The sequence below is a fragment of the Microcaecilia unicolor genome, chromosome 1 (genome assembly GCF_901765095.1).
Source record: "Microcaecilia unicolor chromosome 1, aMicUni1.1, whole genome shotgun sequence".
In the NCBI taxonomy this organism is placed as follows: Eukaryota; Metazoa; Chordata; class Amphibia; order Gymnophiona; family Siphonopidae; genus Microcaecilia; species Microcaecilia unicolor.
Genome location: NC_044031.1, coordinates 179,360,229 through 179,375,373, shown reverse-complemented (window position 1 = coordinate 179,375,373; position 15,145 = coordinate 179,360,229). Strand labels below are relative to the sequence as shown.

The following is a 15,145-nucleotide window of genomic DNA, read 5'->3' as shown; positions in this document are numbered from 1 at the left end:
CAGACAAGCCTGCCCAGCACCAGACTTAGTTCTTCATAGCCAGAGTTGCAATCTAAGCGCCTCTTGACATGAAAACACAAGTACAGCCATTTAAGTTTTGTTTTTTATACCATTCATTTTCTAATTAGAGATCCTCTATGCCCACACCTTTTTGAATTCTGTCACCATTTTTTTCTCCACCACCTGCCTCAGGAGGCGATTCCAGGCATCAACCATTCTCTCCATAAAAATGAATTTCCTGACATTACTTCTAAGTTTACCACCCTGCAACCTCAATTCATGTCCACTAGTTTTATTGTATTTCCTCCTCTGGAAAATATTTGTTTCTATTTTAATACCTTTCAAGTATTTAAATGTATCTTATCCCCAATATCCCTCCTATCCTCTGGGGTATACAAATTCAGGTCTTCCAGTCTCTTCTCATATGTCTTTTGGCATAAGCCCCATATCAATTTTTATCGCCTTTTTCTGTACTGCCTCAAGTCTTTTTACATCCTTAGTAAGATATGGCCTTCAAAACTGAACACAATACTCCAAGTGGGGCCTCACCAACAACTTGTATAGGGGCATCAATACCTCCTTTCTCCTGCTGGTTACGCCTCTCTCTATACAGCCTAGCATTCTTCTGGCAACAGCCACCACCTTACATAAGTGTTGCCATACTGGGTCAGACCGAAGGTCCATCAAGCCCAGTATCCTGTTTCCAACAGTGGCCAATCCCGGTCATGTGTACCTAGCAAGATCCCAAAACAGTACAATACATTTTATGCTGCTTATCCTACAAATAAGCAGTAGATTTTCCCATGCCCATTTTAATAATGGCTGATGGACTTTTCCTTTAGGAAGCTACCCAAACCTTTTTTGAACCCTGCTAAGTTAACCACTTTTGCCACATTCTCTGGCAACAAATTCCAGAGTTTAATTATACGTTGAGTGAAGAAATATTTTCTCTGATTCATTTTAAATTCACTACTTTGTAGCATCATTGCGTGCCCCCCAGTCCTAGTATTTTTGGAAAGAGTAAACAAGTGATTCACGTCTACCCACTCCACTCCACTCATTATTTTATAGACCTCTATCATATCTCCCCTCATCCATCTTTTCTCCAAGTTGAAGAGCCCTAGCCATTTCAGTCTTTCCTCATAGGGAAGTCATCTCATCCCCTTTATCATTTTTGTCGCCCTTCTCTGTGCCTTTTCTAATTCCACTATATCTTTTTTGAGATGCGGTGACCAGAATTGCACACAGTATTCAAGATGTATTCGCATCATGGAGCAATACAAAGGCATTATAGCATCCTTGTTTTTATTTTCCATTCCTTTCTTAATAATACCTAACATTCTATGTGCTTTCTTTGCCACCGAAGCACACAGAGCAGATGGTTTCAAAGTATCATCAACGATGATTCCTAGGTGCTTGTCACACTGTTTTGTCTCCTTCAGATCTTCAGATACTAACATGCAAAGTCCTTCTCCCTGTCTGTGCATATTACCCTCTCACTTCCTAGCACATATGGCTCCCTTGGATTTCAACTCCCTAAGTGCATCACTCTGCACTTCTTTGCACTGAATTTTAATTGCCAAACATTAGACCATTCTTCTAACTTTTGCAGATCTGTTTCATGTTTTCCACTCTCTCCAGGGTGTCCACTCTGCTACAAATCTTGTAGCATCCACAAAAAGGTAAACTTTACCTTCTAACCTTTCGGCAATGTTGCTCACAAATATATTGAACAGAATCAGCCCCAGCACCGATGATTGTGGCACTCCACTACTCACCTTTCCTTCCTCCAAGTAAATTCCATTAACCGATCTCTGGCATCTGTCTGGCAACCAGTTCCTAATCCAGTCATGAGCTGAAACATGGCTGCGTAGGATTGTTTAACTCTTCAAGTGGATGGTTTACTATTCAGCTATATGTAGTAGGTGCATTATATATTATTTGATATTGATGTGTGAATTTTTTGTTTCAGATTATAGGTCAACTATCCCTGATGCAGCATATGGCTGAAACATAGCCAAGTCAGGTTTTTATGTACATTGATGTGGACACATTTATTTAGGTTTTTTTTTTGTGCTGTTCATTTTTACCTCTTTTGGGTGGAATCATACAGCAATTACATTTCTTTATTAATTTTTAATACCTGCTCCTTTGGACTTTCAGGTGAAAGCACAATTAACCTTTATTTGCACTAGTTGGGGAATTTCTCCCAATCCTAAATCTCCTCACAACCTCTTTTAGGGCCCTGTTTACTAAGCTGCCTTATAGGTGTGTTAGCATTTTTAACACACATTAACTATATACATGCATTTAACATGTACGCATTTACAATATCCCTATAGGTACCTACATGGTTAGTGCACACTAGATGTCACTAATGTGTATTGATCATTACTTCCTCTCATTGAGAGGTTATGAATTCTGCCTACACAGCATTCTTATCCCTGGTTGGCTCCAGGCTCTTCTGCATGGTATGGCAGAGCAATGCACTACCACCGAACCCCTGGGGCAGCAAAATTGCATCACTTATTCCAAATGACACAGTGAGTTCTATACCAATGAATCATTGGGTGAACTATTTATTACAAATGTATTTTTAAAACCTGTCTTTTGCTACTAATAACCTGATTAAAGTGATTAGAAGGAATTATATAATAATAATAATAAATACATCTTTTTACACATGAATAATGGTACATAATTTACAAGGCCCCACTGCTAGCTCATATGTATAAATAGATGGATGTGCAGATGTGATAGGTATTGTATTTCAGAAAACTGAGAATATTTCAATTAAGTTTATCATTCTCCACTAGTTTTGTAAATAAAATATAAGATAGCTATATGCAGTTTCTGTGGTATCTTCAGTTTACACCTACCAAGAATTGCCAGCACCATGTTATCTTTCAGTACTTCCATAGAACCTGAGCACACCAAATAGACAGCCTGCAATGCATCTCCCTGCCGAAGGAGGTACTCCCCAGGAGCACAGAAGGAGGTTTTGATATGCAGAGACAAAGACCTGAGGCAACCACGGCTGGCACATTCAAAAAGAGACAGCTGTAAAATCTCCTTGTTCAAGTGCATGGTGATGTCTGAGCGCAGCTCATCTGGAAAATCTTTCAAAAGCTGTCAAAATATGAGGGAACAGGATATGTAAGTGCAAAATCATTCATTTACATTTTTTAAAGAAGGAGCTAATGGCTTTCTGCTGTTATGCACATTATCTGTAAACTAAATATTTGTAAGGCTTTCTGTTTTCAAATATGAAGTATTTGAAGATGCATTGCTACCTTATTTGCACTTTATAAAATCTTTGAGGCCTGTGTTTTAACTGTGGAAGTTTTCACAAACAGGCTCTGAAATTTAAAAATATGCAAAAATACTCACAAATGTGCAAAAATGAAGATAGCATGAGGTTTAAAATAAATTTTTAAAGGCAAAATCCTATCTGTGAAAAATCATTCAAATGTGTCGCTTTGCAAGTTTTTCAATTTTGAGCATAGTGTGCCATACATGAAATTTTATTTAAATTTAGAATTAATGAGCAGCTGCAATGCAAGATCATGCAAACCAACTCACTGATTATGTTTACAAAAATTGTGCTAATAAGTTTCACAGACTGGTTTTTATATTAAAAAAAGAGCTATCCTCATTGAGGTACAGTATCATGGCCGGGTCAATCACAAAGACGGACACAAGGAACAATAAGACTAGGTCATACGTTTTCACTTATATCAGCCCCCTTTCCCTTCAGACTGAGCTCTCTAGTACTTGGAGGCTGCCAGGATTTGAAGCATCAGCCTGTGCTGCTACCTGCAGAAGCAGAGTAGACCCTGAGCACCAAAAGGTTGGAGGCAGGAGATGAGCCAGGGCTCAGGAACATTGTGCTCAGACCCAATAGAGCAATCTTTCAGAACAGGAGCAAAAGCAACAGCAGGCAGGTCAGGAAACAGGTTAAGGCTGGGGCTGGCAGAGCAGGTTCATAATCAGAAGGCAGAGAAGGGTTAGATGCTGATGACCTGCAGAAGAACTGTGGTATTCAAGAACAGACCTATCTGAGCGTAAAGAAAAATGGGAGCACCAGGATTTAAATATGTGTAGAGAGCTGATAAGAGAGGATGCATTCCTAAGAGCCAGTCAAGTCAGAGAGCATCCTTCATGGGCCAATCAGAGCAATCCACATAATCAGGCTATGACTAAGAGCAGTATAAAAGACAGAAAAAAAGCCACAGCTAGTTTTCTAAGAGATAAGTACATGCAAAACTCTCCATAGCTAGGATTTTTGCAAACCGTTTGCAACAGAGTTCATTTTCATCCTTAGCAAATTAGGAGCCCTTTTACCAAACATGCTGGTCATTCCCACACGCTGAGGCAATTTTTACCACAGCAGTAAAATGGATGATTTTTCCATTTTTCACATTAATGGCCACATGCTAATTTTGCCATTTTTGTGTGCTCATTAGTTCATGAGCCCCATACCGCTGCAAATTTTGTAGGTTGTAGGGACATACACTAAGGGGTAAACTCTATAAATGGTGCCTAAAAAATCAGCGCCAAAACCCCCCGCTTAAGCAGTATTCTATAAGCCGCACCTAAAGTTTGGTGTAGTTTATAGAATTTATGCTTAAGCAGAAAGTCACACATAAATTTAGGCACGGTCATTTGCACCAATGAAAATGAGGTGTAAATGCCTGCACCAAAATTTACATGTGGAGCACCATTATTCTGTAATTATGTGTGTAACTTGAAGAGTCGCCCCCATTCCACCCATGATCCCCTCAGTTCCATGCACCCTTTTTTGGAACATGCATAATTTTTAGGCGCAGATCCTGCACCTAACTTTATGCAAGTTGGTCTCAATTAAATCTAATTAGTGTTAACTGCTTGTTAAAAAGTCAATTATTGGCACTAATTGGCTTGTCATTCATTAAATTGTGCTAACAAATCAGGAATATGCCTACATTTGCATGCACAGTTTTTGGCGAACTTTACAGAATCAGGGGTAAACTTGCACTAATCAATTAGCGTGCAGCAATCGATTAACAAAGAACATGCCCATTCACCACCCTAGACCTGCCTCCAGTGTTAAAAAATACATTTTATTTTTTAGCATGTGGGTTGCATGCACACATCCAAAAATTACCACAGGATGCCTCAACATGCTGTACTGTAAGCCATTTTTTGTTGCGGTACACACCCGTTAGTGCTTACAAATGTAGCTCCCTGTGACCTTGGGCAACTCACTTAACCCTCTATTGCCCCAGGTACAAAAACTTAGGGATCCTTTTACTAAGGTGCACTTAAAAATGGCCTGCGGTACTGTAGACACGTGTTTTGGGCGTACGTAGAATTATTTTTTAGCGCACCTACAAAAAAATGCCTTTTTTTGCCAAAAATTGAAGTGTGGTAAAATTAAAATTGCTGCGTGTCCATTTTGGGTCCGAGACATTACCACGAGCCATTGACCTGGCGGTTAGGTCTCATGCGGTAACCGGGCGGTAATGGTCTATGCATGTCAAATTCCACTTGACGCTCGTAGCTGCCGTGCATCAGAAAATAAAAAATATTTTTCAGACGCACATAGCAGATGTGTGCCAAACTTGAAATTACCGCAAGGGCCACATGATAACCAGGCAGTAACTCCAATTTGGCATGCATTGAGTGCGCATAGGTGCCTACGTGGCTTAGTAAAAGGGCCCCTTAGGTTGTGACAGAAAAAGTACCTGCATATGATATGTACAGTGCTGCATATGTCTGGTAGCGCTATAGAAATGACCACTAGTAGTAGTTATTTAAAAGGGCCCCTATCCCAGAATTGGATAGCTAATCATTAAAAAATCCTGCAAGTTAGTATATTGGCCTCTTTGACTACAAGTCATTGTAACAAAATATATGCCTATGGTCCAAATGATAAAATGGAATAAAAAAAAATTCTGACTGTGCTCTCAAAATTCTTTTTCATACCATATTACATACGCTTGACTAGTCTGTTTTTGGAAAGTAGGAAACATAGGCAATATGGCGAGGTTGTGGCATAATGAGGAAGGATTGCAATAGATTTCAGTATAACTGGAAGTTAAGGTAAAATAATTTTACTAATATACCATTTTTTTCCATACTGTCAAGTGATTTTGAAACAGATTCACTGCATGGTTAGAAATGCTGATCTTCCCTTCCTCATGCTTCATGAGAATCCACAGATAAAAGCAAGAATATTGAAAGTGTAAGTCTACCTATTTTGCAGTTTCTTGTAAATTGGAGTAGCATAGATGCAGTGTAATTACATTTCAGTAAGGCTTTGACAAGGTTCTACATAGGCAACTCATATGTAAACTGAGCACATCCGGTATAGGTCTGTGAGGGGGTTTATAGAACTTTGCCCCTCACCCTTAAGAACAGTCCCTTAGACAGCCTGAGCTACCTTAAGAGCACTAGTCTCGCCCGGGAGGAAGTGAACTGGGAGGACTGGTGGAGCCTAAACCAGGAAGTATATAAGATAGGAACTGACTGAGGTTAAGAAGGCCCAAAGAGAAGAAGGAATCAAAGCCCCAGTGACCTGGCTGAGGTAATCTGCTTTTGCTTCTTGTTTGAACCTGACAAGTCTTGTTCTGAGGTATGGCTGGAACCTGACCCTAGTACTCAGAGAAGAACCAAGAAAGACTCACAGGCTGTGTTTGGGGCAGGGTTGCTCTACCAGCCACAGACTGTGTTCAGGCCTTACCAGTTTGAGGTCTGCTTAAGACTACTTAAAGATAGAGCTCAGGCTCTACACACCAATTCCATCTTGTCATAGATTCTGTGACTGGTTGTAGGGGGTCTGGCTATTATAGGTTGGGTCTCTCAGTGATCACCCCACTCCTGAAGGGTGGCTTAGCATTTGTGTACTGGCACCTTTTTTTGCTAGAAAAAACACACTGCCTAAACCCCACCGCTAGCGGTGGCTAGAGAAGCTGTTGTGCTCTCTGAATTTAGGAGTCAATGTAGATGGAGATTTGGAGCCAGGGAAGATGATGGGCCGGACAGCCCCGACTCGACAGCCTACCAGAATGGGGTGTGAGGGATCTGCTAGGGTTGTTTCAGTAGATGTGAATCCCAAGGGCAACCAGGACACCTCTAAGGTAGCACTCCCATATTTTGTAATTAAGAATAAATTGATGTATAGGGTAGCAAATCCTGGTGATGGAAAAGGTAGAGCAACTGTTGGTCCCTCAACCCTACCATAGGCAAGTCATGTAATTAGCTCAGTCACCTGTTAGAGGGTCACCTGGGGGAGAAGAAGACCCGGGAGCTGATTTTCGCCTGGTTTTTCGGGCCAGGTGAATTCAAACAAGTTAAGCTCTTTTGTCAGTCCTGCCCAACCTGTCAGTTGAGTAGTTCTGTGAGGGTTCAACCTGCCCCTTTAGTTCCCATATCCCTATGGTCAACACTTTTGGGAAAGAACAAGTGAGACCCTAGATCCAGAAGGAAGAGACCATCACCCAGGTGCCAGTAATCCCAGACAAAGAAGCAAGTACGATCCTTCCTCGGGTTCATTGATTACTATCACCAGTTTATTCCAGGGTTTTCTGAGAAAGCAGAACCACTAACATATCTATTGCAAAAGAAAGCCTCAGAGAGGATATATTGGACTGAAGAGCTGAATGGTGCTTTTCAAACTCTGAAGAGAGATATCTATTTGGGAACTGGTGCTGGTCAGCCCAGACTTCAACCGACCCTTCATTGTGCAGACTGATGCCTCAGAGGTTGGACTCAGGACTGTTCTGGCCCAGGAAGTAGATGAGGAATACCACCTAGTGGCATACATTAGCTGGAAGCTGTTCCAGAGAGAGAAAAATTATGCGGTGATTGAGACGGAGGCTCTAGATGTTAAGTGTGCCCTTGAAACCTTCCAGTTCTATCTGTTGGGGCAACACTTCCTGTTGGTCTCTGACCACCAACCCCTTCAATAGATGGCTCAACATAAAGATTACAATACATGTGTAATGCACTGGTTTCTTAGGCTTCAGCCCTTTAGCTATGAGGTGAGACATCATGTGGACCTAGAGCATACTAATGCAGACATTTTGTCCCAGGAGGTGGACCCTGATATGGCAGACACTCAATCTGGTATGGTTGAGCTGAGGGGAGGGTATGTGAGGGGGGTTTACAGAACTCTGCCCCTTACCCTTAAGAACAGTCCCTTAAACAACCTGAACCACTTTAAGAGCACTAGTCCTGCCTGGGAGGAAGTGAGATGGGAAGAGGGGTGGTGCCTAAACCAGGAAGTATATAAGACAGGGCCTGTTAAAGAGGCCCTGAGACATGAAGAAATCGAAACCCCTGTGTACACCACCACCACCACCACCACTACTACCTATGGTTAAGAATTGTGACCTGGCTGAGGTAAGCTGCTTTTGCTTCTTGTTTGAGACTGACAAGCCTTGCTCTGAGGTGTGGCTGGAGCCAGGTCCTAGAAGAACCAAGAAAGACTAACAGGCTGTGTTTTGGGTGGGGCCACCCTACCAGCCACAGACTGTGTTCAGGCCATACCTGAGGCCTGCTTGACTGCTTATTGAACTACAGAGGTGTTCTATCATTTGTTCCTGGTCCTAAGACATAACAATCCTTAGGATTCATTTATATCCCTTTCATTGTTTTCATTTACATCCCTTTGTCTAGCAGTGTTATTTCACAGGCCCACCCTCAACTCTCACTCAGGTTGTCACAGGGCCCTAAAATGACTGAGTAGTTGAGTGGAAGGCGACATAGGGTCATGATAAAAAGAAATTACGCTGAGGATAGGATCATTACCAGTGGTGTGCCTCAGAGATTGGTCTCTGGTCCAGTTCTTTTCAACATTTTTGAAGGACAGTCAGGAATGGTTTGCCTCTTTGTGGATGATACCAAAATCTGCAACACAGTAGACATCCTGAAGGTAAGGATAACATGAGGAGTGATCTAACAAATCTCGAGGAATGGTCTAGTGCAGGGATTTGAGGATTCCACCAATGAATATACATGAAATCTATTTGTATGCAAATAGGGAAATCCTCAAAACCTTTCTGTTGTGGCCCTTGAAGTTGACCATCCCTGGTCTGGAGTATAGCAGCAAATATTCAAAGGAGGGTCATGTATCTCGACTGCAAAAACCCAGAGGAGTGAAGAATGGCTCAGTATAGTACTTCTATGCATGAAAGAAAAGCAAAGCTTGTGTCTAATTGTATCTGACCTTCTTAAGGTGACCAAATAGCCAGGAGAAGTGATGGCAAAAATCTATGTAGATACTTGGAAGCATAGGGAGAGGAATGGCCAGCAAGCAAAAGGAGGTGACAGTGTTTCTTTGTAAATATCTGGTGAGACCTCATTTGGAATACTGTGTGCATTCCTGGAGACCACACCTTGAAAAGGATATAAACAAAATGGGGTAGGTTGAAAGGGCAGCTACTTAAATGGTCAGTGGTCATCAGAAGAAAGCAAAGAGAGAGAAAATATGATATTCATATTTAACTACCTCCATGGTATAGATGCACAGAGGAGAGACTGTCAATTGAAGGGAAACATTCAAATGAGGGATCATAGGATGAGTATGAAAGTGGGTAGACTCATGAGTTCACTAAGGAAATATTTCTTTACAGAAATGGTGGTGGATACATAGAACATCCTCCTATTGTAAGTATTTGAGATGAGGATGGTATCTGATATTCAGCAAAGCATTGGACATGTGCAGAGGATCCCTGACAGTGATCAAGGATTGTAGAGTTTAGTAGCTGGTGTAGATAGACAGACTAGATAGCCCATATGATCTTTATCTACCATGCTTTTCTATGTTTCTGTGTAGCTGGTTTTCCTACAGTTAGTGTTTTGCTGCTTGCCTCAGTTTTGAAAAGAATTTGTTGTCACCCATAGTACAAGAAGAGAACACTTTATTTTTAAGTTAAATATATTGAAACTTGAGATTACTACCAAATTACAAATGCATGGTCATTTTTAAAAGATACTTTCAAATATATATAATAAAGACAAACCGGTTAACCCCCCCCCCCCCCCCCACTGATATATCTAATTAACAATGCTATATGCTTTTTATTAACAGCTCATGTTGCATATAATAATGCTATGTTCATTCATTGACATATGCATATCAGCTTTTGGTCAATTTACGGACCATAAGGTTGTCCATAGGGCAAACAATTTTTTCAGTTCATTTTGTGTGTGTGGGAGGGGAAGGGGGGTTATTTCAAACATTTGGTTTCAAAATAAATTTTTTAATATGGGTTAGATCATTTTAATTGATTTAGTGCATATTGGGTGTCTTTTTTTTTTTTTAAATTTTATTCCTATGGGCTCTGCTGCAGATAACTCAAGCTAATCTTTAGTAAAAGATCCCCATTAATTCTTAGGAGAAGAGTATCCTAATGGTTAATTCAGTGGGCTGAGAATCAGTGGAAGCAGGATCAATTCCCACTGCAGTTCCTTGTAATCCTGAGCAAATCACTTAACCTTCCTTTGCGTCAAATACAAAAATTTAGATTGTAAGTCTACTAAGGACAGAGGAAGTAACTGCATATAATATTTAAACCACTTTGATTGTGCCACAGGATGGCAGTGTATCAACTGCATGACCAAGTCAACATTTTAAAGTGATTTAGTATGCACTGTGTACTAATTGACTTAAAGCACATTGATTTTTAGGTCAACATGTGTTAAATTGATTTGCAATGCACTATATTTAAGACATATTAACAAAGAGAAAGCATGTTAAGTGTGAAGTTGCATCATAATGAGAAAGAATGCAATAGAGTTCAACAAATGCATATCCCTAAAGGGCTATGTTGCAAAAAGGCTTTTCTTTATTTTCCCTGGATTCTATAATGGACATCCAAATTTGGGCATGAATCCCAGATATGGATACAAACTAATTAGTTAATGAACCATTAACAATTATTGACATTAATTGGCACTAATTAGGATTTATGTGTGGATCTGTCTATGTGCTATTCTATAACATTGTGCACCTGAATTGTCTCATGTGCAACTCAAAAGGGGGTGTGGACGGGGAAGGGGGGTTCCCAATTTAGGCACAATGTTATATGAGTTATTTACTGTAGGGGTATTTCCCTGTGTGTCTCACCTTGCTGGTCTTGGCCTGCCTAATCCTATGACATCAAGATGGCGTCTGTAACCTATGACCTGCACAGCAGTGATTTAGCTAATTCAGCTTTCTGGAAAATCTCTAGCAGTCATGTAACATCCAAGGACATGCTGTAGGCAAACCAGCCCCCCCTTTATCTCCCTGAGAAGCTGAAAGGGAGTGAGACATGGCTCCAGCAGGCCAGGTGAAACAGAAAATGCATACCACAATGTAACAACTTGAAGGTCAAGAACAATGGACCCTTCTTGCCATGCAGTGAGCTGAGGAGGTTACAGATTGGGTTCCTGCAGTCACCTGACCGAGAGGTACTGGGAAAAGCGGGAACAAGGAGAAATCAGTTAGTCGGAAGCCCTGGAAGAGGGTGGAAGCTGGAAAGAAGACTGGAGAGACCTGATAAGGTCCTTGTCTGGTGAACTGTGTATCTGGAGGAAGTATCGTGGTTCAGCTGTACCTGCGCTGAGTGACCTGTGCCCTCCCTGTCTGCTGCAGAGTGCCTTCTCCTGGCTCTGACAAAGACTCGCTGGTAACGCTTGAGTCTGGGAAGTATCCTGTGCAACTCCCGAGAGACTGTCATGAAGGTCAGCCTGGTGAGAGATACGGTGATCTATTTCCTATTGGTCTGGGTTTAGTGAGTGGTAATTACTTGAGCAAGAGACAGGTTATGGTCATTACTGTGATCAGGAGATAAGCCGCTAATAACTGTACTACCTCGTAACATAGTGTAACCTGAACAATCAGTTGTGTAATTTGATCTGGTAATCAGTAAGAATTAGTGTTTAGTAGTGTGACAATATAGTTGGTAATTTTATCAGCCGGTATTTTTGTATTCAGCTAAAGCTTTGCCAGAGTGGTTTATTTTGTATACCTTATCTATATTTTCTTATCTATAATAAAAGCTAATATATTTCAGCCTGCTTTCTCAGTTTCAGTTCTTTCTCACGGAAGTAATTGGCAAGGTTCCAATCCAAGGTTCCCTCCCCTACACCGAGTACAGAGTATTCTGCATGCAGATAGTTCTGTTTGGGGAATCTTGGACGCAGATAATTTATTACCTGTGATAAAATAACCTACATTACCCACCCAACTGCCATTAGTTGCGCGCCAGTATTTACATCAGGTTTCAGCAGGCATAAGTCCTCATACCGAAAGTTGGGAACAGGAATCTGCACTAAGTGCTATTCTATATATTTGTTTATTTATTAGTCAAACTTTTATACCACTTATACCTAAGCGGTTTACAAAATACAAACATAGCTATAAACAAAGTATAAAAAACATACAAAATTAAAAACATACAAAATTAAAAGAATTAAAACTCTGTCTGCAAATAGTATAATCTACTATTACACTCAAGTTACAACTGTCATCTTGTATGGCTGAAATTACATAAATGCTTTAACGAGGATGTCTTAAGATAGCATTTAAATTGTAAAATCTATGTACTTAAACATAGCCTTAAATATAGTGTATGGTAAATCATTTTGATTTCAAATACATATTGCAATTGTATGTTGTGGGTTTTAAAATTTTTTTGTTATACATTATTGTATTGTAAACCATATTGCTAATATTTATTAAAAGGCGACATAGACATGGAGTAATAAAATAATCTGTAGTCCCTCAAGAAATATTTTAATGTTTAAATTAGGCAGGTATTCAAGTTTTATAGGATGTAAGTTCCTTGTTCAGTAACAATTGAATTAAATAGAGAGGGGGAGCAGGGGTTCAAAGTTAAAGTTTGATGACAGAAGTCTAATAATGTCATAGTTGTTGAGAATATTTGTTACGTCTGAACAGACAAATATTATGTATGTGTATTTGTGAGAGGTCATTAATAAAAATTGTTGAAAAATAAAAAATTAGGCAGGTATTTTTGTTGTGGAGCAGGACATGCAACTCAGAACGTGGACATCCAAGTCAGTACGTCACAATATTGCACATTAAAAGGGCACTACCATGGGAAACACTGAGGTATCCTGTGGTACTTTTCCGCTCAGTGTGTGCTAATCTTGCGCGTGTCCATGAGAGGAGAGCAAGTATGCCTGCGCTAATCAGGTAGCCCTGCACATTACTGCATGCTACCCGATTATCACGGGAGTAGTGCGGAAGTCCTTACTTCCTCTTAAACAGGTGATGGTAAGGGCTCCCTTACTAATGGACATGTGCTAATGGGGAAATTATCGCACAACCATTTTACTGCCATGCTAAAAGTGGCCAAAGCATGTGGAAAACCCATGCGCTGACACCAGCGCTGGCCACATTTTAGTGCAGCTTGGTAAAAGGATCCCTTAGGGCATAAAGTTTGCTTACATTGGACTCCTCAAGACCAGTATAAGTTGCTCTAAAAGTGGCTAAAAAGCTTTTAAAATTATGAGCCCTCCAGGATATGAAATTACATCATGAATATGCAATCATTTTGACTAATATAGGGGTCTGTTTACTAAAGGCATTATTATAGGTTATCTGATCAGACCATGACTTTAGATTTATACATTGATAATGGGACCCTTTTACCAAGGCACAGTAGGACTACCGCATAAAACAGCACTACCACTGGGCATCCTCAGGCACCCTGCGGTAGTTTTGGTTTTGCCATACACCATTTCCCACACTAGAAAATAATTTTTATTTTCTAGCATGGGGGTGGGGAGTAGGCATTCCTGGTGTTAATCAAGCAACGCGGGCACATTGCCGCATGCTGCCCAATTACCGCACAAGGAGCGGGTGAGCCCTTACCACCTTCTAAATAGGAGGTGGTAAGGGCTCAGGCGGGTAATTGCCATGAGGTAATTTGGAAATTAGTGTGTTGCCATTAATAGAAAAAATTTAAATTTGGCATTTTTGAGATGCACTAAAAAGTGGCCAGAATGTGCAGGAAACCTACATGCTATAAGTACCATCAGCCACTTTTTAGCACAGCTTAGTAAAAGAACCCCAATATTTCTTATTTTCACATGACTTTTGTCTCTAATGCAATTCATTCTGCCAAAACATAGCCAAGTCAACTTAATTAAAAATATTTTGAAATGCAATATTTTGATATCAGCATACACTGTTTTATATCTTTGGTTAGAAGCATTTTGTACAAGGTTTCAAATTACCTCATTAGAATCTATTCCATTATTGACAGACCAGGTGGTTTGGAAGTATTCAAGCATACGTTGTTTTAACTGCTGTGGTAGGTGATGAACCCGTATAAAGTCTTTCAGATCCTTTGTTCTGGTGTGGTAAAGGGACCATCTGGAGTACATCCGTTGAATTATGGCAGTCACATTGCCAAACACCAAGGCATGCATCAGTGCTAGAAGAAACAGAAATGTGCACTTTGAAAATGAGTACATGCCAGTTAAGTACAGTCTACTACACGGTGAGAAAACATTCCCATAAATTTATAAATATCAACTTTCTAATCAGGGCTGCTGCAAGACTTGTTAGGTGCCTTAGGTGAAACCTCAGCCTTGAACAAACATATATAAAGTTAATTTTTGAAAGTGAATATGAACAATATGCATTATACTTACATTTATGTTTATTTTTGATTTTAATATCACCTTTCTTTTAGCAAAACAAAGCAGTGTACATATTCTTAACAAAAACACAAATTAAAAAGGAACTCCATTGATTCAAGAAAAGAGAAGGGAATTCAGAAGAAAGAGAAAAGGGTAGCAGGCAAATGTGTACCATTGAGCACTCCCTCAGACTGACTGAGCCCTCATGCACCTGCCAGATAAGTTGTTAAAGCAGCTGTGGTAAGATGACTCCAGTTTTAATTGGCTGGGAAGGGATTTCCAAAGGGAGGGGTCCAGAGAAAAGAAAGCACTATTTCTTGTTGAGTCCAAATGAGCAGCAGAAACTGGCAGAATTACCAATCAGAAACTATAGCAAGAGTTCAAGAAGTGGGGAATAGTGAAAGGGAATAGAAGAGTAACCAGTTAAGGAGAACAACCTCTTCAACCTCTTCAATTCAAGCCATAAACCCCACACCCTCAGACCCAACTGATTCAAACCATG

The 15,145-nt window shown here is 40.3% G+C and overlaps 1 protein-coding gene across 1 annotated transcript in view; it reads right to left on the bottom strand.

Annotated features, from left to right (window-relative positions):
* The window catches only part of KCNH8 (potassium voltage-gated channel subfamily H member 8), a 588,306-nt gene that overhangs the window by 167,861 nt on the left and 405,300 nt on the right, over positions 1-15,145 (bottom strand). Inside the window, exons 9-10 of the mRNA XM_030202709.1 lie at positions 14,236-14,435; positions 2,880-3,129 (exon numbers count right to left, since the gene is read on the bottom strand). Of these exons, the coding sequence (XP_030058569.1) occupies positions 2,880-3,129; positions 14,236-14,435 (450 nt within the window). The remainder of the gene's footprint in view (positions 1-2,879; positions 3,130-14,235; positions 14,436-15,145) is intronic.